A 23,090-nucleotide genomic window follows, 5' to 3' on the forward strand; every position below is an offset into this window, starting at 1 on the left:
GCGAGGGGGAAGGGCCCCGGGGGGGGGGCTGGCGGGGAGCCAAAATTGCCCCACTGCACCCAAGCCGGGGGGAAAGAGCTAGACTCTGTCTAAAAAAAAAAAAAAAAAAAAAAAAGGAAGAGGAAGTGCTGCTAATTAAACTTTACAGGCTATCAATTGCAAGATGCATCCTGATTTCAGAGATGTTAAAATGGAGGAAATGTGTATCTTACAATCAATGAAATAGAATAGTAATAAAAGTAACAACAATCTGTTACATTGTATTGCTTACTTTAAATATTCACATATACTGTTTAATTCATGCAGGCATTCACTGAGCACCCACCATGTGCAGGTGCTGTGTAGATACCAGGGATACCAAGGTGAGGAAGATCTAGGCTGTGCCCTTCAGGAGCTCCCATCCTAGTAGATGGCACTCTGATCCCAGATATGCTGCAATAAGCAGGTGTAGAACAATGTGTAGGTGACGGAGTACAGATAAACAGAGGATGCCATGGGAATTTAGGGAGCAGAGTGACTGTCTGGTCCTTCGGAGCAAAGACAGAGGTTTGGGTGCATGGGATTTATTTAAGAAATGGTCTCTGGAGGAAGGGAGGAAGGGAAGCAGGGTAGAGCCGGAGAAGAAGCCAAGTAAGGAGGTGTGTGTTGCAGCTGGAGCATGAATTGCACCACTATGGAACTGGTCCCACCAAAGGCCCCTTTTGAGAAGGGGTAGCTGTGAGTCCTTGAAAGCCAACACTCAGAGCACCTGGGGGACATTGCACCAACTTTACAAAGTAGATCTGGGAGGGCTCCAACAGTATACACTCCAGTGGCCTTCCACTGCTTGGAGGAGTCAATGAAGGCTTCCTGGAAGAGCTGCCATTAAGGTCAAGTCTGGTGGGTGATCTGGGTATGGGGTAACATGGGGATCAAGGTGGCAAGAGAAGGAGCATGTGTGAAGACATGAGGGTGAGAATGCAGGCATCTTGGAGAACGTCAGGTTGTTTAGCTGTGTGGGCTGAGGCTGGGAAGTGGGGCAGAGCCAGATCGTGTGGGAAAGGTGCCTAACAGTCTAGCTAACAGTCTCAGCTTTATGCAGTAGATGATGGGAGCTACTGAAGAGAGGTGTGATCGCTCTGATGGCAGTGTGGATGGTAAAGTGTGCAAAACTAGAAGCAAGGAAATAGATGAGAAAAAATGATAGCCAACACTTATAAAAGACTTAGTGTGTGCCAGACACTGTTTAAGTAAGCTCTTACTATCATTCCGATTTTGCAGATGAGTGGTTGAGTAACTCGTTCAAGGTCATCAAGCTAGTGTGAGCCAAGATTTGGACTCAGGTCTCAGCCTGTGCTCTTAACCTGTACACCCCCCTGAGCATGAATGTTGGATTCTAGCCCATGATGTATCAGTATTTGTTTTCACTTAAAATCAATGCTTTAAAGCATGCCCTGTTGCACACATTGGGTCTCTGGAGTTCCTGTTCCTCCTGGCCCTTTGCCATAACACAGGGAAGCTGAGCAGTGAACAGCCAGTGAGGAAGTCTGTCTGGGACTAGTTCTGCAGAGGGCATGGAACTGTGCTGAAGGGAGGCTTTTGAGAAGTTGGCAGCTCTCGGTCTGTGAAGAAAGGGTGTTTCTGTCCTGTGGCTCTGCTGGCCTGCCCTCCCTGGCAGCCACACCTGTTTTGTCCTTCTCCCTACACCCGGCCAGACGTCTCTCTCAGAGTGACAGCAGCAACTGGGGACATGTACAGAGGCTCCCTCTCAGGCCAGACAAAGGCACTCAGAACCTGGCCCGGGCCTGCAGGGCAGGGAGGCTGGGGAGGGGGCAGGTGGGAGGGCCAGGGACACAGACAGCTGTGGGCTGGTGTGGCAAGCATGGCCCTGCCCCAGAACAGGTGAAGTCAATGTGAGCGGAGGAGGAGGGTCCCCTGGCGTTTTTTCCAAGGGTAAAAGAGAAGACAGTGCAGAGATGTCTCAGCACACAGTGGCTTAATTTCATGACTGGGGTGGTTGTGAGCTCCCGGTTTGCTCAGAAAAGACCTGGCAAAAAGGGCTGAGAAGACACAGCTGTTGGAGGGGTGTCCCTACTTAGGCTGGGAGGACAACCCTGTGGAAAAGTGTGGTGGAAAGGACACAAAGAACGGGCTGGGAGAGAAGCCTTGGAGGACACCCCAGATGAGACATTGAGTCAATGCCGGAAAAAGTCTTTCGAGGCAGAGCCCATGAGAGGGTTACCTGAGGCCCATGGGGTCTTTTCAGGCAAAATAACTGTTTTTTTTTTTTGAGACATAGTCTCCCTCTGTCGCCCAGGCTAGAGTACAGTGGTGTGATCTGGGCTCACTGCAACCTCCACCACCTGGGTTCAAGCAATTCTCATGCCTCAGCCTCCCGAGTAGCTGGGACTACAGACGTGTGTCACCACACCTGGCTAAGTTTTTTTGTTTTTGTTTTTTTTGAGATGGAGTCTTGCTCTGTCTCCCAGGCTGGAGTGCAGCGGCTCGATCTTGGCTCACTGCAAACTCCGCCTCCCGGGTTCACGCCATTCTCCTGCCTCAGCCTCCTGAGTAGCTGGGACTACAGGTGCCCACCACCACACCTGGCTAATTTTTTGTATTTTTTAGTAGAGACAGGGTTTTACCGTGTTAGCCAGGATGGTCTCGATTTCCTGATCTCATGATCTGCCCGCCTCAGCCTTGCAAAATGCTGGGATTATAGGCGTGAGCCACTGCGCCAGGTCCACACCCGGCTAATTTTTGTATTTTTGGTGGAGACAGGGTTTTACCATGTTGGCCAGGCTGGTCTCGAACTCCTGGATTCAGATGATCCACCCGCTTTGGCCTCCCAAAGTGCTAGGATTACAGGTGTGAGCCACCACGCTGGGGCTGGAACTAGGTTCTTAACAAGGGATAAGCTAGGTTGGGGAGGAGATATAGGGTAAAACAGTAAAAATAATAATCGTAGCCTCTTATGTGTACATAGCATGATCGAGTTATAAAGCAGTTTTTTGTCCTTTTGATCCTCTCAAGCCCCTGGAAGGTGGGCATACTTTTGTTGTTCATGCAACCAACACTTAAATGGTGCATCTGTTATGGGCCTAAAAAGTGAGGCTCAGGGAAGGTCAGTGACAATTTTCCTAAGTTCCCTGTGTCTTCTACGCCCTTCTTTTTTTTCTGTTGTAATTGTAGGTAATGAGGTCCTAGAGGTTGTACTTTAGTTCTGTAGAGGGAGACCACAATAAAGACACAAGAACATAAGGGACATAGGGACCTGGCTGGCATCGTGGACTTGGGATGCCCTCAACAATATTTGCATTCCCGATATCCCAGGCTCTGATAAAGGTTGGTTGTTTACTTAAACACACCATGTGTGCTGGCCTCGTTGGAGGAGGAATAGTGGGCAAAGGACAGGAATGCAGATATGGAGCCTGGGGAGAAAGACACTTCTCTTTTAAATAGTGATGATGGCTGCAGAATGTTATTGGAGGAAGGTGGCTGGGAGGTGAGAACCTGGCTTCCTTGGAAGCTTCCCCCAACTTCGTGACAGCTTTGTTGAGATATACTTCACCCACCATAAAATTTACCCTTGGAAGATTTTCCTTTTTCTTGAGACAAAGTCTCACCCTGTCACCCAGGATGGAGTGTGGTGGCATGAACACAGCTCACTGCAGCCTTGACCTCATGGACTCAAGCAATCCTCCTACCTCAGCCTCTTGAGTAGCTGGGACCACAGGCATGTGCCACCACACCTGGCTAATTTTTGTATTTTTTTTGTAGAGACTGGGTTTTGCCACGTTACCTAGGCTGCTCTCAAACTCCTGTGCTCAAGCAATCCTCCTGCCTCAGCCTCCTAAAGTTCTGGGATTACAGGTGTGAACCACTGTGCCTGGCCTCACCCTTGGAGGATTTTAATGGTCTAGATACTGTTGATGAAACACAGGGCAGTGACAGACCACTCTGAGTGGAGTCCTGAGAGCTGATGTGGCCCCAGGAAGCCTCTCAAATGCCATATTCTACCTTCATTGGGAATCAGAGTTTAGGATTCTGTCTAGGGTGCTTTATTTCCTGGAGTTTTCTCTCTTGTCAGACACACTCCCTGGTAACTAGAGCTCTGTACTCCTTTTTCCTGCAGTTTGTAAAGAGGGTTGAGGGTGGAGAAAATCCCACTCTCTGCATAAGGTCTCTGGAACACCTCCCTGTCTCCCTGAAAGGTCACCCTTCTTGGTTGCCCCAGAGACTTGTAGCAGGGGCTGGAGCTTCTAAAACCAAAACTTTCACTTCACACGTCAGTGATTCTGCACCGTCATATCTGCAGCAAAACTGACCTCCAGGGCTTTCCCAGAAGTGCTGCAGCTTTCTTTACATAGCCTCATCTGCCCGCCTTTTCAAGGTAGACTTCTCCTGCCAAGCGGGGGCTATTTGGTATAGTCTTGAGCCCTCCTCCCCTGCACACGTGTGTGCCCCTTTTCTTCTCTCTCCTCCTTTCTTAGGTGGCCTGAATTTGGAAGTTTAGCTGTAGTGAAGGGCGGTGCTGCTCCAAGGTGAGCAAGGCTCCTTCAGGGCCACTGACTTCTCTGTTTCCCCTGCCACCTGCCTCCACTCCGTGTGCTGCTTCCTGGGCCACTCCTTTGGAGTGGCTCCCACTTGTTCCCTGAAGGCTGGGCCCTGGCTCCCTGGTGGCAGGCTCTTCTAGGAATGTGCTTCCCAGCCGGGTTTTCTGGTTGGTTGGGAACATCCCTGGGCTGGTCTGCACTAGCTCTCAGGGGCTCACTCTGGGCTTGCCTAAGGCCAGCTGCAGGGGCTGGGCTCTCAGGCGAGGTCAGGATGGCCACAGGTCTGCAGAGGAACTTGGCAGCAGTGGGTGCTGGAGGCCAAATGGCTTTGCTTTTGCTTCCCTCACTTGGATGTGCTGTCAATGGGAGGGAAGAAATCAGGCAAATGAAAAAAGTAAAAAGGCTCTACCCTGATCCTTTGCCAGGAGCCCTGAGAGTCTAGCCTCTGCTTGGGGGTCTGCATGCCTGAGCACTGCAGTTCCTCAATTGCTCACTGCCTTCCTCTGGGGGAGGAGCAGAGAGGTCACAGATGCTTAGCTTGCTCTGTGACCTGGTGCAATTCACTTAACCTCTCTGAACCTCACTATTCTCATCCACAGATTGAGAGGGATAAAACGCTCACATGCAGTGCTCTTCAGGAGACTGTATGGAGAAGTGCTCTGAGAGCTGCCAGGAACAGTACTGTCATCACGGATGCTAAATTGGGGAGCCCGGGCTTTTTTTTTTTTTGTAGAAGGTGGTTTCCCTAGCTCCTTTATTCACTTACTGTAATCACAGAATCATGGATCTTGAACTGGAAGGGATTTCAAGAGGTCCTCTGGTCCAGTCCTGTGGCAAAGTTATCTGTATTTTGTAGATAAGATTGTTTTAAGTGTTCCTTATTTTGACATATCTGTCATAACATGGTGCAAATAAGCCCTTTTCCTCTTGGGGAGGTGTGACTTTCAGGTGTACGTGTACACAGGTGCTCCAGCCAGCAAAGAGGTGGGAGAGGACAGGAAAGCCATGCTCCCTTAGGAGCAAGTGCAGGTTTGGCAGGGTTTCCGGGCAGAAGATCCAAGTTTTGCCTGTGCCCTCCACACCCCACCCTGGCCCTGTAGGCTCAGTGAGTGTGTGAGAATCATATTCTGCTGCCCCTCCCTCCTCTTCTCCCTGAGAAAGTGAGGGATGCACCTGGTTCTCAGGTCTGGCCACAGGGTTTTGAAAAGTGGCTGCCAGGACACACTGTATTCTTCAGTGGTTTTTCTTTCAAAGGAAAATCTCCTTCTGACCCGTCTCCTTGAAAAACAGCCACCACCACCACCACCACTGCACCATCACCAAAAAACTTGGAAGGAGGAATAGGACACACACCCCTGAATTTTCCCCCTGGCCCTAAAGGCCCATTGAATGTGGGGGCCAGAACCAACCTCTTGAGCTGCAAAAATGTTTCCCATCTTCCCACCAGTCAGGCAAGGAGGCATCAAGGCTTGGACCTGAGAATTGATCAGGGGGGTATTTAGGGAAGGCAGGGGAAAATGTGAGCATGCAGTGAAAAGCTGCTCAAGTCTGGCCTGAGTTGCTAGAATTAAATCCAGGAGATTTTCCTCACCTAAGTGATGGAGATGGTGGGTCCTTTCTAGGGACTGAGGCCAATCTCAATAAACCTTTACACGCACCAGGACGCTGTTGAGCCAGAAAGTGAAACCCGGGGAGTCTGTTAATAAAGTGCCTTGGAGAGGACTGTGCATGATTTACCGTATCCAAAACCAGAGAGAGTTTCTTTGTGGAAGAAAGCGACTTGTGCCTTCCCCAACATCACACACACACTTTCCTGGCAGGCTCGATGGGTTTCCAAACATTTCGTCACCGTCTCCTCCTGACCTTGCTGTGAAAGGAACTAGCAGCGTGGCCCGTGGGTTCCAGCAAAGCCATCGGGGGCGCCAGCCTGGGCGGGGGGTGGGGACGGCGACCGACTCGTGAGTGGAGGTGAGGTCTGCTGGAAATCCCCAGCCCCGGCCGCCGCCTGAGGTTTAAAGACGCCTTCCCCGGCCTTATTTGGTCGCAGGAAGTGGGCGGCGCCGGGCCTGCTGGCTGAGGCCGCCCCGAGACAGTTGTGCTGATGAAGTGGTAGAGCTGGTTCCTGCTCGCCGCGGTGCCGCGCGCGCCGGCCGGCCGCTGGGCGCTCCGCGCTCCCAGCCTCGAGTTGTGCAATCCTTTGTAGCACGCCAGAGTCCTCCTCCTTCGCTGTTGCCTCTCGCCCTCTCTCTCTCTCTTTTTTTTTTTTTTCAAGCTGTGAGCTCAACCGATGAGTCAGAGCCGTGCAATCCTGACACTGCATCGCAGGACTGGGGGTGACACGGAGGGAGGGAGAGCGCTTGCGAGGCGGACAGCACGGGTGCTGGGCGCGCCGAGGCTCCTGCATCGCGAGTGGGGGGTGACAGCCCGCGCGTCCCGCCCGGGCCCTGCCAGCAAACTTCCCAGCCTCCGGGAGGCGCGGGCTGGCGGAAGCCCCACGAGCGCCGCGGGGAGGCGACGGCGCCTGTTTGTTTTTAAAATCGGGAGTGCGTGCAGGCTGCTGGAGTCCCGGAGGCGACCGAAGGCGGCGGCCCGCGGCGGAAGGGGGACAGTCGAGGCCGGAGTCCGGAGCCCGGAGCCCCGGCAGGAGCTGGGTAAGTGGGGCTGCTCGGCCGGCGGCCGAGGCCTGCACGCGGCGGGGCCGGCGAGGGGACCCCAGGCGGCGCGCGAGCTGTGGCTGCTCGCACGGCGTGTTGCAGCTCTGCAGGCACGGCCCGGAGTGGGGGCCGCGGGGACAGCTGTGCTCGAACTTCTGCGGCCTGGGCGGCGGTGGAGCGGGCGCGTGTGGCTGTGCGGGGGCCGCCTGCAGCCCGCCGCCCCCTCCCCCGCGGCCCGCGCCCTCGGCCCGCAGCTGCGTGTGCAGCGCAGCCCCGCGGTGTTTGTGCAGCTACGCAGCTTGCGCGCGGCCCCCGCCCACCCGGGCGCGGCCCCGCCAGGAAAGCCCTCCCCACCCGGCGGCCCGCGGCGGCTCGGGAATCCGTCTGCTCCTCCTCCGCCGGAGAGAAACGTGGTGTCCGCGGGGACCAGCTGACGTGATGGAGCCCAGGCCCGGAAGGCGCAGCGAGGGGCTCGCCAGCTGAGGGAACTTGGCGCGGGAGCCCCTTCCCCTGCCAGCGTGCACGGGAAAGTGGGCTTGGACGCGGCGTCCACGCCGGGAGTTAGGGCGACAGAGATGCAGGGGCGGCGGGGAACTGGGGCAAATGCAGTCAGCAGAGGCCTAGGCTGGAGCGCTTCGCGCAGGCGGGCGCACCTCAGACCTGTCATCCTCCCGCGCGCCCCCGCACGCCCGCGCCGCTGCAGCCGGCCCAGCCCGCGCGGCGCCTCTCGGGGAGCTGTGTTCCCTGGTGCCTGGCGTCAGGGCCGAAACCCGGGGTTCGGCTGGGCCCTGCATATGGCCGGCTTGGTGGAGCTGGTCACGTCGCCTCCCGAGTCGCACATGCAGGAGCGTGTGTGCCAGGTTGCCCCCAAGGCCTCTGGGTGAGGGTCCAGGGGAGAAAGGGGGACCTCGTGTGCCCTGGGGCCTTCAGGCTTCAGCCCCAAGGCCGGCCGACATGGAGGAGGTACCTGCCACCCAAAGTGGAGGCCGGGTGTCCGTCCCAGCCCAGCCTCCAGCGAGAGCTGGTGAGAAGATGAAAGGGGAAGTTATATACCCCATTTAAAACTTTGTTGGTCACAACTACGGTGACTGCTTCCTGTTTCCACCATCCCACGTGGGACCTGTGTGCCAGCCTGTGGAGCCTCGCGCGGGGGGCGGTGGGATGGGGGAAGAGAGGCTGGCCACGGAGGCCCTGGTGGCACGGGTATGCGGGGGATCCCTGTTGGCAGCTGCGGCTGGGGGAGGGGATATCTGGCTTGCCCCGGCAGGGGGATCCCGGCCTGGTGGTGTGGGATCTTCTTGTTCCTGTAGCTTCAGGGTTGAGACTGAAGGCCTGTTGAAGGTGGACTGAGAAGCCATTCCTCTCTAGGGGGCCTGGGCTGAGGGGAGAAACCACCTATCTTGCTCCAGAGCCTCCCATGGAAGGTGTGGCACACGCCCCTTTTGGGTCAGAGAAATGCACCCCTTCCTCGGGTGTGAAGTGGCTGAAATTCAGGATCCAGGGAAAAGGAGAAACCTTCCCCGGTTGGGTTGCGAATTCGTAGCTCCTCTTTTTCCAACTGCTCCGGACAGTGAATAATAGGAGCGTAAACATTCAATTACTGTGATACACCATTTCGTTGCATGGCCCTGGTCCAGTCTCCACTCTAATTGGATTGGCCTCTGGCTCGTTACTCTGGTCTGTGTACCTCCTGGGAGGACAAGGGGGTGAAGAACCTGGAGGATCCCCCCAGGTCATACAGCTTGCCAGCTTGCTCTGAAACAGCCTACCCATTGCCAATGTGGCTTCCCCAAGTGCCAGCAGAACGCCCACTCCCGTGGCTCTGTCAGCTCCTCACCCTACCCCAGGAAAGAGCGCCCTGGAGTACCCATGGGGATGAGAATTTAATTTTTACATGTAGGATTTTAAAATAGCCCCAGTGTTTGACCCTGTGGGCTGCTGTTCCCAATAAGTGGAACAAAAGAAAAGACAACATGCAGTTATGGATTCAGCTGAGGACCTCCTGTGGCTAGAGTACCCAGAGAAAGGCTGCCCAGGGGTGTCAAGACCTCTGACAGAAGAGGGGAAGGGGAATGGGCCCAGTCCAGGAATCTTCAGCCTTGATAACCCCTCTCTTGCAGTTGGGTCTCTCAGAAGAAAACCGTGCTCATGCTGGGGTGGGGACAGCCACAAAGTGACTGGGGGTTTCCAGCTCATCCTTCTAGTCCTGTTTCAAATGCCACTTCTGAAGGCTGTAGCCATCTTCTGAACACTCATTTCCACCTTATGTAGTTATTTGTGTACATACTGTAGTGTGGTGGTCAAAAACAACGACTCTGAGCTAGAGTCCCTATACAGTATCTCCCTCATAGAGTTACTGTGAGGATTCTGTGAGTTAGTATACATAAAGTGCTTAAAGCACATTTCAGTATTTGGTAGCCTCTGCTTCTAGTGTGAGCTCGGAAGGGTTCCCACAATGCTTGGCATTTAGTAAGTGTTTAGTGTTTTCTTTGTTTTGTGTTTTGTTTTTTTTTTTTGGTTGTTAGAAACAGGGTCTTTCTCTGTCACCCAGGCTGGAGTGCAGTAGTGTGATCTCAGGTCACTGCAGTCTCAGCCTCCTGGGATCAAGCAATCCTCCCACCTCAGCCTCCCAAGTAGCTGGGACTACAGGTGCACATCACCACACCTGGCTAATTTTTGTGTTTTTGTAGATATAGGGTTTTGCCATGTTGACCAGGCTGGTCTTGAACTCTTGGGCTCAAGAAATCCACTGGCTTTGGCCTCCCAAAGTGCTGGGATTACAGTCTTGAACTACCTCGCCTGGCTTTAGTGCATGTTAGTTGAACAAATTAGTGAAAGATCTCCATTAAAAAAAAAGGTGTACTTGGCATGTGTTGGGCCCAATGAGTCCCTGCTGCAGGAACCTCCTCACATTGCATCACTGGTTTCAAAAATGTCACTGCACCGTGGGTGATTCTGGTGCTAGTGAACCCAGTTTCCTGGCACTGCCCTGTAGCTGGCCTTGTGGAGTGCATGTGTCGGTCATCCTGACCCTAAGGGGACCTCAGGGTGAAAAGAGTTGTGGAGCCATCTCCCTAGGGATCTGCTAGCCTGGGCAGTTCCTTTGGCCAGCCCAGGTTGGTACCCTTCCTGTGTGTGTGCAGGCACGCATGCATTAGTACAGAAGCAGCCTGGGGCTCCATTCTTCCCTGACTCACTGCAGGTGGCAGGAAGCAGAGCCAGTGGCCGCAATTTGTTGGAGGAATTGCTTCTTTCTGCACATTGAGAACTCTTGACTCTGGGACTGAAAAATTGCTTGCTGGGCCGGGGCTAGGGTGGAGTATGCTGAAATCCCCAGTTCTTACTAAGGGACCTGCATTTGCATTCGAAGCAACATTCAGGATACTGTGAGACTATGAGCTCATTTTATGAATCAGAAGCATTACAGCATAACTTTAATGTTGGAAACTGCAATTTGGAATCCAGATCACCCTCCCTCCACCTCAGCACACACACACACTCTCTGACATGGGCTCTCATAGTCACACACTTGGCAGCAACAATAGTCGGAGCATCAGTTCAGATTCTGGAGCCCTCAAGCAAAATTCGTCCACACGGACTTTGGCTTCTACACTCAGAACGCTGCTCCTGGATGGTGTGTGGACAGTCACTTGGGCAGTGACTGAAGGAAGTCTGGTGTGTACGTGGGAATGAGGCCTGGGCAGACCTGAGTTCATACCCCAGCATCTCCTCTTGCAGTGTGGCTTTGGGCATTGCTTAACTTCTTGGGCCTCAGTTTCCTCACCTGTAAAATGTGGATGATAAGTACTTCATAGGCTGTGAAGGTTAGACAGGATTATGCATGCAAAGTGACTGACATACTAGGTATTCAACAGATGGCAACTCTCATTTCACCAGTTCCCATTAGGTCCAGTGTGTTTGCCTTTGGCTCCTATCAAGGAAGAGAAAATGAAAGGTATCCTGCTTGTAGTAGGAAAGCAATCTACCAGGCCACTGAAGCTTGTATAAATGAAGCTCATTGTGCCCTGGGAACAACTGCTTGATCCACTCCACCCTAGACATGTGGCCCAGACCAGGTGTCTGTGTGCCTTTGAGAGGGACTGTGTCCCTGCAGCTGAGGGTTGAGGGCCCAGCTTCCCAGAGATCAGATTATGCTCTCAGGAACCTACCCGCCCAGGCCCCAGGCTGAGCTGCTCACATGGGTGGGCAGGAGGAAGGCTTCTTTCTCAGCCAAGGAAGAAAAGTCCCCTGTTTGCTTCACCTGAAGCCTTGCAGTGTGACCTCAGGGGAGGTTTGGGTAGAGCCAAGGGTGGGAGTTTTTCCTCCAAAGACTGCTTTGGCTGTTTTACCCATTAAAATTAGGTGCAACGGTGAAGGAAACACCAAGAATTATAGAAGAAGAAAGTTACCACTGTCAGAGGAGAGCTGGAGTTGTGCTGGGATGGGGCCGGGGGTCTCCCTGAGGGCTGCAGTTGCTGGCTGTCATTCTCGGCTGGTGGGGAAGAGCTGGTGGGGAAGAGCCGGGGCTTGGGGCTGAGGCTTCCCTGGCAGCCGCTCTTGCTCTTCCTGGAACACAGCCTCGTGCTGTGGCCAGCCAGGGAAGGTGCTCCCTGTTCCCTCTGCTTTTCTCCCAGCCGCAGGGAGCTCTCAGGGTGAGAGCATTTTTTCCAGGCAGTGCTTCTTCCTCTAGGAGTCCTGGGAAGGAAGGAGAGTGGGGAGAGGAGCACAGGGCAAGGTTTATCCCAGTTAAGCTTGGATGGAGAGAGTGAGCTACAGTAGGCTTGTAGCCAGCCAGAAGGGGCTTCTCTCTAAAGCTGCCCAGCTTCTCTGGGGAATTGGAATCCAGGCAAGAAGGAAAATGGTGAGATATTTTGGTCCCCCGCTTTTCCCAGTAGTTGGGCAGAGGCCCCTATCCAGCTTACTGTTGCCAGAACTTGCCATTTCTTTAGTAGGTAAGGCCCCCATAGCTCAGAAACAGGCTTAAGTGATAACTTGCAACCCGGAGACTTCATGTGAGCTGTGGCACAGATCCTCCTCCCGACCTGGCCTTCCTCTGTCTGAGGCCCCAGCTGGCCTCAGGTCATAGTCCTGGCCTCCAGGGAGTCATTCCAGAGCTGGGAAACCATTTGGGATATCTAGTCCAAATCCTTCATTTTCAAATGGGGAAGCCGAGAGGTGGTGAGATGCTTGAGGTTCCGAAGACTGTCTCCACTTTCACTTTGGGAGGGTGGAAAGGGACTGCTCCTGTGTCCCGTGCCTGGTGGCTGCTCCTCCCAGTTTGGAAGCTGGGAGGGCAGCTTGAGTGCAGGAAGAATCCAAAGGAATACTGTCTTGGCTCCTGGGTGTGGCTCAGTCCTCAGCTGGCTCCATAGTTATTTATTTGTTTGCATGTGCGTGAGTGAGTTCTGTGGTTGGGAGGCTGGATCTGAGTAAAAGCAGAAGTACCCACACTCTGTCAGCTGTGCAGCACGCAACAGGGGACAGTCGGAAGGGGAAAAACAGGAGCAGGGGCCTGTCTGCATGGTGGCTGCTAGTTGTGCTTTCTGTCCCTGTTACAGTGCCTGCACACTTGAGTGTAAACAGCCCTTCCATGTTGCTAGCAGCTGCCCTTCCTTGCTGGCTTTGGGCAGAAGAGGCGCCAAAAATAACCAGGCGGGCACTTCCACTTGTGGGACTTTTACTGTGGTGGCCTCTGGGCAGGCTTGCTTGCTTTCTGCAGGCCCTGTGTCTCTGCCACACTGGAGTCCCTTCTACTTCCTGCAGCCCTTCCTCAGCCTCCCTCTGGCCACTGCACCTTCCCCTTTATTGCTTTTATTAGAGTGAGCAAAGGAGGGTGGCGGCTCATCCTTGTGGGCCTGGAAGCTCTGCCGGTGTTATCTGGGAAATACCCTCATCCCCCTGTATCCTGTAGGCAGGCCCTGCTGGCATAGCTGAGTTTAAAGGAGGCTCTGCTGGGTGCCCTCTAGACTTTCTCGCCAGGCCTCTCTCTCCTGGGTCTGTAGGCCAGAAGCTGTGCGTGCCTGCAGAGCCCCACAGTGTTGCTAGGACTTTGAGTCTCCCTGCACTGCCCCTGCCTGGCCAGCCCTGCTCTCAGCCGTCTGTGGAACTGGAAGAGCCGGACCATTCATTTCCTCCAAGGTGTTAAAGACTGATAACGATGTCTGAACCACCCCTACCCAGCAAGGGAGACAGGAATCACATTTATTGAGTGCATACCCTGTGCCAGGTGGCACTTCATCTATGTATTACCTCATTGAGTCCCACAGTAACGAAGATGAAACTGTTGTGCCCATTCACCAGTAGGGATCCCCAGGCTCGCAGAGGCTGGTGATTGGAGAAGCCAGCACACATTGCCCCTGACTTCTTTTACCCTGCAGCTCCCACACTTCCTCCAGCTATTTTCCTGTGCACAGGGAACAATGCTTTGATCCTTGGTATGAAGAGGAATTCGGGCACCATTAGACTGGCTGATAACAGGAGATATTTTGGGCTGGGAAGGGTGGAGAAGACCTCCCTGCTGCCTCCCTCTCCAGGTGCTTCACAGGGCAGCCAGGAGCCCAGCCTTGAGCCCTGAGGCCGTTCTGTGGAGGACTCAGCTGTGGACCTGGGGACTGCCCGGCCAGGCGTGTGCACAGGAGGGGAAAGGCTTGGTTTCAGCTTAGTTGTGGGTTTCCTGGGGGACCTCCCAAGTGTCTCATCCCCGCTAAAGGTATCCCAGCCTCTGAGGTACTGAGAAGAGCTCTGGGGATCAAAGACTGGGGCTAGGTGGGATCTTTGGTCTCCCTTCTTGGCTGCTGGGTCTGACCTAGGGCCCATCATTCCAGCTGGCTTGGCCTAGGTCCCAGAGAGCCTGGTTGGTGTGTACTTGGGGCTTGGGCTGGATGCTCTGCTGTGCCCACATGCTGTGCCAAAAGCCTCTGGGTATATTTCAGGAACAATAAAGAATAAATCAACGTAGGAAAAAAGGCCCTGCAGCAGCTGCTCAGAGACTGGAGAAATGCAAAGAATGCGTGAGCCTTTGGCAAAAGTCTTGCATCTTGACCAGGGCCTGAGGAAGGACGTGAGGCTGATGTGATGGCTCTAGAGTCAAATGGGTGTGCCCACTTTGCAGCCCTTCTAGGAGGCCCCAGGCAGCCACACTGAGACTCCCCCCTCTGCTGGTGGCAAATTTTTGTGCTTCCTGGTCACTTGGCACGTACTGGGGAGCCATATTTCCCCCGTTCTTTACTCTCACACCACTCTGGCAGACACTGACCCATCTAACCCCCAGGCACCAGGTGGGTCTTGGCCCTTTCCAACCCTGACCAGTCAGGAGAGCATGGGTTGATGAAGACTTGGTAGGCTTGACACACATACTATACCCCTTGCTTTACCTCCCCTAGACGAATGTCAAGGACCTGGCAATGTCAGGTCTGAGGGGTGCTAAGTGTGAGAACATCCACCTGGGAGGCCCTCACTGTAGCTCTACCCAGGTGGTCAGCCATGTGTCCTTAGGCAGGTCATTTTACCTTTGAGGACTTGGTTTTATGAGCCATGAAATGGAGGTTTGGACAAATGATCTTTGGAGTGAGTGGGCACCTCTGTCTCCTCTACTCGGGATGTGCGATGAACAGATTTTATTTAGGAATTTAAGTTATTGGGAGAAGCAGCACTCTGAGAGCACCATGCGGAGATGTGGCAGGCTGTGGCTGGGGGCTAATGCTCAGTGTCCTGAATGGGGAACCCAAGCAGAGAGCTGATTTGACCCAGACCTCAGGGTGGCAGGATAAGGGACTGGAGCTTGGAATCCATGGAGACTTGGGTTATCTGACAAGCAGGGGAGAGTCAAGACTTTATTTTTTGAGGTACAGTTTTGCTCTTGTTGCCCAGGCTGGAGTGCAGTGGTACCACCTTGGCTCACTGCAACCTCTGCCTCCTGGGTTCAAGCAATTCTCCTATCTCAGCCTCCCGAGTAGCTGGGATTACAGGCGCCTGCCACCATGCCTAGTTAATTTTTGTATTTTTAGTAGAGACGGGGTTTCACCATGTTGGCTGGGCTGGTCTGTAACTCCTGACCTCAAACGATCCCTCCGCCTTGGCATCCCAAAGTGCTGGGATTACAGGCGTGAGCCACTGTGCCTGGCCGAAGGCATTATTTATTTATTTATTTTTTGAGATGGAGTTTTGCTCTTGTTGCCCAGGCTGGAGTGCAGTGGCACGATTTCGGCTCACCGCAGCCTCTACCTCCTGGGTTCAAGTAATTCTCCTGCCTCAGCCTCCCGAGTAGCTGGGATTACAGGCATGTGCTGGGTTCAAATGATTCTCCTGCCTCAGCCTCCCGAGTAGCTGGGATTAGAGGCCTGCGCCACCATGCCCGGGTAATTTTGTATTTTTAGTAGAGACAGAGTTTCTCCATGTTGGTAAGGCTGGTCTCAAACTCCTGACCTCAGGTGGTCTGCCCACCTCGGCCTCCCAAAGTTGTTGGGATTACAAATGTGAGCCACTGCACCCGGCCTGGCTTTATTTTTAAAGAGCTGTTGGCTAACCTCAGTTGTGGGGTTGGAGGGTGTGGAAGGGGTGTGGCTTCCTCTTAGGCAAAGATGCCGAGCCCTCCACAGGTTGGTCCACTGGAGGTAATCACCTATAACCTCTTCATCTTCAAAGCCACTCACCTGCCCGGCCTCTCCCACCCACCTTACCTGACCAGCCACATCTCAGAACATCATGGTGGTTTTCAGGCCAGCTGAAGCTGCTCTCCAGGGAGCAGACGTGAACAACCCAGAGGCTGCTGCTATCTATCCCCGGCAGCCTGGTGTGACGCCCAAGTCTGAAACTCTGGGGGGAGGAAGTTTGCAGAACGGGCAGGCCTAGGTGGCAGTCCTGGCCTTGCCTCTATACTGCTGTGACTTTAGGCAAGTGATTTGACCTCAAGTCTTTTCAGATTTCTTGTTTAGAAAGGAGGAGTAATAATGCCTACCTTGATGGCCTGGTGTGGTGGCTCACATCTGTAATCTCAGCACTTCGGGTGGTTGAGTTGAGAGGATCCCTTGAGGCCAGGAGTTCAAGACCAGCCTGGGCAAAAAAGTGAGACTCCATCTCTACAAAAATAATAATGATAATATCTACCTTTCTGTGAGAGGATTCCATAGGATACTGCATGTAGTGTGCTTAGCACCATGCCTGGCACATAGTAGCACCCCCAATGGAAATGTTGGAGGTATTGATGAAGTCTTGTTTGTGTGATGTTGGGATAAACTTTGGCTCCATGCTTTGCCCGGTGTCTTGCCAAGTGGTGGGACCTGCCTGAATGGAGTCGTGAAGCATTGTTATTGGAGTCCTTGATTTTGCTCCTGGCTGCGTGTCCTCGGGCAAGTTTATTTCACTCTCTGGACTGCTCCGTGGACCGAGGAATTGGAGTAGGTAAACATTGATATCCCTTGATACTTGGAATCTGTTCAGCTTTCCCAGCTGGGCCCTGCTTTGCCAGTTGGCTCTGAAGAGAGGCCCAAGCCACCTTTCTCCATGTGGCATGGAGGCTTTTATTCCAGAGTGAGACGGTGCTGAGCCTGCAGCCTCCAGCTAACCTCTGCAGTCCCCCCCACCTCAACACCCTTTGGGCTCTCTTGGCTTCCAGGGGCTTTTACAGATACGGCCCCCCACCCCCCTCACCCCCGATCTGGAGGGGAACCTGTTTCTGGCTGACTGGGGCTAGGATTGTTTCTTAAGAAGAGTGTTAATAGACCATGCTGTGCTTGGAAATGCCCCCAGGGAGGAGCAGCAGCTCTGGGAAGGAGCTGGCTTTGTGAAGTTCTCAAGTGTAGCATTCCTTCTGAGGCCCGCAGATGTAGATTTCAGATTTTTCTGGGAGGGTGGTGGAAAGAGCAAGGACTTGAAGACACAAGATAAAGTTTTGAATCTTGCTTCTGGCTCTGTAACAGCAGAGCCTCAACTTCCCTCTGGAGAATGGGGACATAAGACTCCTCCATAGGAGGTTTATAAGCACGGATTCGAATATGCGAAGGACCCAGCCCAGGGAAGTACTCGTTAGCTCCCTTCTTTTGGGAAGGATCTGTCTTTTGGATATTTTGTAGATTGGTCATGGAAGTGGAAATATTTGCCTGTCGCCATTTTTCCCAGGGAAAAACAGGACTGCCTGACAAGCTGTTGCAATCCCAAAGGCCTCTCCATCCCCTAGTTGTTTTGCTGTCGGGATCAAGCTTGGGGTCAGGTTCAGTGTGTGTCTGGGAGAGAGGCTACCCAGGCCTTTGCAAAAGTCTGAGCTCTGCAGCTGCCTAGGGCTGTGATACAGAAGGTGTGGAGAACATGGGCTGAGGAGGGAGGGGCCTTTCTGAGCTGAGAGAACTTGGCGAGTTACTTTTAACCTTCGTTTCCTGTAAGTTTCCCAAATTTCCTTCGGTTATTGATTTCCAGTTTCAGCCCATTTTGATTAGAGAACATACTTTGAGTGATTTCAGTCCCTTTAAATTTGTTGAGACTTGTCTTATGGCCTAATAATGATCTATTGTAGAGAATGTTCCATGTGTGGTTTTTTTTTTTTTTTTTTAATTTTTTCTGAGACTGGATCTTGGTCTTTTACCCACGCTGGATTGCAGAGGCATGAGCATGGCTTACTGCAGCCTCAACCTCCTGGGCCCAAGCAATCCTCCTGCCTCAGCTTCCTGAGTAGCTGGGACTATAGCCTATAGTGGCCGCCACACCCAACTAATTCTTTTTTATTTTTTTATTTTTTGTAAAGACACGGTCTCCTTTTGTTGCCCAGGCTGGTCTTGAGCTCCTGGGCTCAAGTGATCCTCCCGCCTTGGCCTTCCAAAATTTTGGGATTACAGGCGTGAGCCACTGCACCGGGCCTGTTCTTTTTAAAAAAGAAACAAAGACAACAGTTCACCTATGACTGCAGTATCTGTGTGCTCTTGAGAAGAGTGTGTATTCCTGTGTATTTCGCTGTTGTTAGGTGGAGTGTTCTATATAGGTCTTCCAGGTCTAATTGGTTTATAGCATCTAAATCTTCTATTTCTTTGTCTATCTTCTATTTAGTTGTACTGTTTGTTGTTGAAAGTAGAGTGTTTTCTCTCTCTCATGTGTATATATAAAATAAAATGAAAAAAAGTAGAGTATTGAAGCTTCCTACTATTATTTGAGTTTTTTTTTTCCTTTCAATTCTGACAGTTTTTGCTTCATGTAGTTTGGGGCTCCGTTGTTAGGTACATGCATGCCTATAACTGGTATAGCCTCCTGAGGGATGGACACTTTTGTTCATTAAAAATATTCTTTGTCTATGATAATAGTTTTCTTTTTTCTTTCTTTCTTTTTTTTTTTTTTTTTTTGAGATGGAGTCTAGCTCTTTTGCTCAGGCTGGAGTGCAGTGGCGCGATCTTGGCTCACTGCAACCTCCGCCTCCCAGGTTCAGATAATTCTCCTGCCTCAGCCTCCTGAGTAGCTGCAATTACAGGCACCTACCACCACGTATTTTGTCTGATATTAGTATAGCCATTCCAGCTGTCTTTTGGTTACTGTTTACAATGATATCTCTTTTTCCATCCCTTACTTTTTCTTTTTTGGTACAGAGTCTTTTTTCTTTTTTGGTACAGAGTCTCACTGTGTTGCCCAGGCTGGAGTACAGTGGTGCAATCTGGGCTCACTGCAACCTCCACCTCCTGGGTTCAAGTGATTTCTCCTACCTCAACATCTTGAGTAGCTGGGACTGCAGGCGTGTGCCACCATGCCCTGCTAATCACTTTCAACCTCTTTGTATCTCTGAATGTAAAGGGTGTTTCTTTTTTTTTTAAAGAAATTGCATCTTTTTTTAAAAAGTCCGTTCTGCCATGTAATTGCATATTTTTTAAAAGTCCATTAATTAGATATTTAATCCATTCACATTTAAAGTAATTATGAATAAGGTAGGATTTATGCTGCCATTTTGTGATTTGATTTCTGTATGTCTTATGTCTTTGTTATTCTTTTGTTCTTCCATTACTGTCTTCTTTTGTGTTAAATGGATATTTTTGAGTATACCATTCCTGGCCTATAAATAACGAGACACAGAACAGTAGGGTTAAATAAAATGCTGCCTGCAATGGGCTTAGCACAGTGCCTGGCAAATAGTAAGTGCTCAGTAAACATGGGCATTCAGTTGGGTCCCAGATGTGGTAAGAGCCACAGTTAATCCTAGGACTGGCTGAGAGCAAAGTTCCCTCAGGGCTCTGTGCGACCCCTCATGTCTCCTGGGCAGGCCGCAGCACTCTGGCAGGTAGTACCTTTAGGGAATGGGGAGTGGTGGATCCTGGGAAATTTCACCATGCCAGGCTGTGACTCTTTAGCCATTCCTCTGCTGCAGTGCCTGGGCACCACCTGGCTGCTTGTGAAACATCCTAGATTCCCCATCATGCTCTTCCCACCCTCGACCCCTACCCCACCAGACCCATGAACTAGTCTCTCAGGGTGGGTTTTATTGCACACACTGAGGTTTAAGAACCACTCCTTGACATCTACACAGATGGGTATTGACACAGTGACAGAGAGACCTGGTTTGGGGTCAGGAGGCTTAGATTTGAATCTTGACTCCTCAGTCATGAGTTCTGTGAACTGGGACAAGTTACTTTCAGAGCCAGCCTTTCCTCGTTTCTCAGTTGGGAATAAGTGGTTATGTAGGTAAGCGGTACTCTGCCACATTCGGCATACAGCTAGCCCTTGTGGCTGCTGTTCCGCGTGGCACTTGCTTTTTACAAAGGTGTTTCTTTGGTCCCTGGATGCAGGTCTCCTCCCACCCCAGGCTCTTAAGCTCCTCAAAGGCAGGAACCAGTGAGTGGCGGCTCCTGGACCAGGCATCTGGTTGGTTACCTGACAAGCAGTCCAGTGCCCTCCGTCTTGGTTCATGTTGTCTCCAGGCCCTGCTGCTCCCAGGCTCTGTGCAGGAACAGAAGGGAATTGAAGAAGCATTATTGGATAGTGATATAAGAGCATGAAGATTCAGAATGGGTGACAACAATATGTGCTGGAGGGCCAGCTGGAGGAGGTAGGCCTTGAGGAAAAGCAGATTGTGAGAGTGGAAGCAGGGCTTCCAGACAGAAGGAACAGCTCTAGGGGAGGCTCCCCCAGGGATTGCCTGTCCCCAGGGGTCGCTTACCCCTAGTCCCTGCACAGGCTGCCTTGCATTATAATTAGCGAGTGTTTCTGTGTGTCTGTCTCCCCACCAGCCTGGAAGCTCTGTGTCTCCTGTGTCTCCCAGAGTCTGGCTTGTAGCAAGTGTGCAGGAAATGCTTGTGGAGTGGATGAAGGGGCAGCAGGCCCACCTGCAGAGCTGCAGCAGGGAGGGTGTGTGGTGGGGGAGGCCCCTGTGAGTGGTCTCATTTGTATTTTGGCCCAGGGCAGACTCTGGCATGGGGTACTCAGGCACAGACTTCAGAGAGCCCTGCTCTAGCCCTGCTGGGGAGCCAGGCCCTTCCAGAAGGGGAAGGAGGAGCTGCATAGGGCATAGAGACGGTTTTGAGGAGACAGACCACGGACCCCAGTGGTCCCAGGACGCCCTCGCTAGAGGGTCTCAGGAACATCTGCTGAGTCTCCTGCGGAGGAAGCATAAATCTGCCTGCTTCTACCGTACTCCTGCTGGGATCCCTGGGTCCTGCTGGAAGGGGTTTTCCAGGGCTGCCTGTGATTCTTCGTAGCCTTTGCCTAGGAGGAAGGCAGGCAGTTCCTTCAATGCAGGCAAAAGCTGCGCCTGAAGGCTTAATCCTTTTGGCCTTTGTTCATGACTGTTTTCTCTCTGCATTAGCAGCCCCCCACTTCCCCCATCCCTGGCAAAACAAACCTGGCGATCCCAGCTTCCCACGGACACCCTGTGGGCATTTGTCGGACACCCTGTGGGCATTTGTCGAGCTTTGGGGGAGGGAGGCAATCAAGGTAGAAGCCTGGACGGAACCCTGAGAGTGCCTCATAAGCCCTGAAAGGATTCTTCTCTTACACATCCCTTTAAAAGCATCTCAGTGTTGGCATTTTTACTGTGTAAGCTCAAACTTCAGGCAGCTTGAACCCTGGCCAAGCTTCTGATCCTGAGCAACTTGATGGCTGAGACCCCTGGGACTCGTGACTCTCTGGCCTGTTGGCCTGGGTTCTGCTTTTGAGAGCTGAAGTTCAGTCCAGAGAAGTGATGGTCCAGGGACTGTCTGGATTGGGAATGGGCCGACCATAGGGCCTCTTACCTGCTCTCTCATGCTCCCAGGGAAAATGACGCTTGAGGGAGTCAGATCCATGTCTGTTGTATCAGAGCCTCCTTGTTTGCAAACCCCTTGAGAATAGGGCTTATGTGTCCAGTGGCTGACAGAAATGGGGTGCACTGGCCTGTGTGTGAAGGCCCAGTGGTGGGGATACATGTGGCATTGCACATGGGGTCCAGAGGGAAGGTTTGTCTAGGGCCTGGGCAACTCTAGGTGGCCCAAGATGGCAGTTCCAGGCCACATACCCAGTGTGGCTATAGCTGGAGACCCCAGAATGTCTGAGAGAGCTTTTCAAGATGTGAGCCCCGATGAAGGGGCCAGCTGGGCCATGCTGTGCTCCTCTGGTGGGGGTGGCAGGGTCTTGTTATGGCTCCTTGGCATCCTGGCCAGACCTTAGTGTCTTGAGGTCCAGCCATGTCAGGGCATGAGGTAAACAGACCCACAGGTTTGTGTCCCTGGCTACTGTCTAGGTGGGGGTGGAAGCCTAGAAAAATGGGGTGGAGGGCAACAGTGGAGCTGGCACTTTTCCAGCTGGCCAGCATGTGGTATGGGGCAGCAGGTGACAGTCAAGGGCAGGTGGCTTGTGGGCCAGAAGGGAGAAGGACTTGTGTTCCACATAGGTGGAGAGGGCTTGGGCCAGGGGTAGGGTGGGATCCCAGGCTGGGTCTTTTCACTTCATCCCAGCATCTTGAGGAGCTCTGGTGTGCATCAGAGAGCCCAGAAGTCAGGAGCAGGCAGGAGCCCAGGGCAGGAATGCGGGCTGTGTCACCTCTGCCGAGGCGTGGCTCTGACTCACCTTGGGCGCAGTCTTGAATGAGCATCCTGACAGGCAGATACAAACCAAGTGCCAAGGTACAACGGTCTGCCAACCCTGTTCCGTGGAGCCTGCTGTCTGCTGGGGATGACGAAGCAGACACCTAGGATTTAGTGTGCCATACACAGTGTGTTATAGGGGCTTGTAGTTCAGCTCCTGTCTCAGCTCTGGGGTCAAGGAAGGTTTCCCGGTGGAAGCAGTGTCTGCAGCCTGAAGGATGAATAGGACCTGGCCTGATGAAAAGAGTGAGAAGTTGTCCCTAGGAAGGGGTACAGCCTGGCCAAAGACCTGGAAGCAAAGCGAGAAGAGCACGTTGGAGGCCCTGGCTCGAGCACAGACTGTCGAGAGAGGTGGCAGGAGCCAAGGTCTGCAGGGACTTGTGGACAGGGCAGGGAGTTTAGACTTTGTCCTAAGACAGCTCAGAGACCTGACTCGCCTGGAGACTCAGTTTGGGCGTCTTGCCCTTGGGTGACAGGCACATGACCTTTGACTCCCCTCTTCCTAGTGCTGAGCTTGTAGGGCCTGCCTAGGCTCTAAGAGTGGGAGCTTGGAGCATTAGCCTCCAAGGGCAGGAACCCTTGGGTCACCCCCAGGTCAGAGCTGAGCCCCTGCAGCTGCTGAGATCAACTTGGCATCTCCTCCCTGGCCTGTGTGACCTCGACTCACAACAGTCTTGTTTCTCAAATGGACACACTGATTGCCCCAAGCAGACTGGTGAGTGGCCCTGGTCCCGCAGTGGCTACAGTCTGGCCCCTTGCCCTGTGGTGATAGCTCACTGGCTTCTCCTGGGGTCGGTCAGCTAGTGTTGGGTGTGCGGCTGGGCTGCCGATGTCCTTTGGGGAGCAGTGTGTGTTTGAGCTGACATCCCGGGAGAGCT

At 52.8% G+C, this 23,090-nt stretch overlaps 2 protein-coding genes across 6 annotated transcripts in view; one reads left to right on the top strand and one right to left on the bottom strand.

Annotated features, from left to right (window-relative positions):
- MIDEAS (mitotic deacetylase associated SANT domain protein) overlaps positions 1-23,090 on the top strand; it is a 68,617-nt gene that overhangs the window by 19,536 nt on the left and 25,991 nt on the right. Inside the window, exon 1 of one of the 4 annotated variants that reach the window (XM_023183475.3) lies at positions 6,636-7,186. The exons of 2 other annotated variants lie outside the window; for them this stretch is intronic. The gene's annotated coding sequence lies outside the window, so the exon portion shown is untranslated. Of the gene's footprint in view, positions 1-6,635; positions 7,187-23,090 lie in introns of those variants that run through there. One more of the 4 variants, XM_023183482.3, reaches the window with a different exon arrangement.
- Positions 10,593-16,002, bottom strand: LOC111520621. Of its 2 annotated transcripts, none has more exons than XM_023183516.2 (3): positions 15,868-16,002; positions 11,599-11,884; positions 10,593-10,973 (listed from the first exon to the last, which is right to left on the bottom strand). In XM_023183516.2, the coding sequence occupies exons 1-3, from the start codon at positions 15,879-15,881 to the stop codon at positions 10,902-10,904; spliced, it is 372 nt and encodes a 123-aa protein (XP_023039284.1). In that variant the 5' UTR covers positions 15,882-16,002; the 3' UTR covers positions 10,593-10,901. The 2 variants fall into 2 exon arrangements, with proteins under 2 accessions (XP_023039284.1, XP_031791614.1); XM_031935754.1 differs by lacking the exon at positions 15,868-16,002 and adding an exon at positions 12,128-12,614.

Source organism: Piliocolobus tephrosceles, chromosome 6 (genome assembly GCF_002776525.5).
Source record: "Piliocolobus tephrosceles isolate RC106 chromosome 6, ASM277652v3, whole genome shotgun sequence".
In the NCBI taxonomy this organism is placed as follows: Eukaryota; Metazoa; Chordata; class Mammalia; order Primates; family Cercopithecidae; genus Piliocolobus; species Piliocolobus tephrosceles.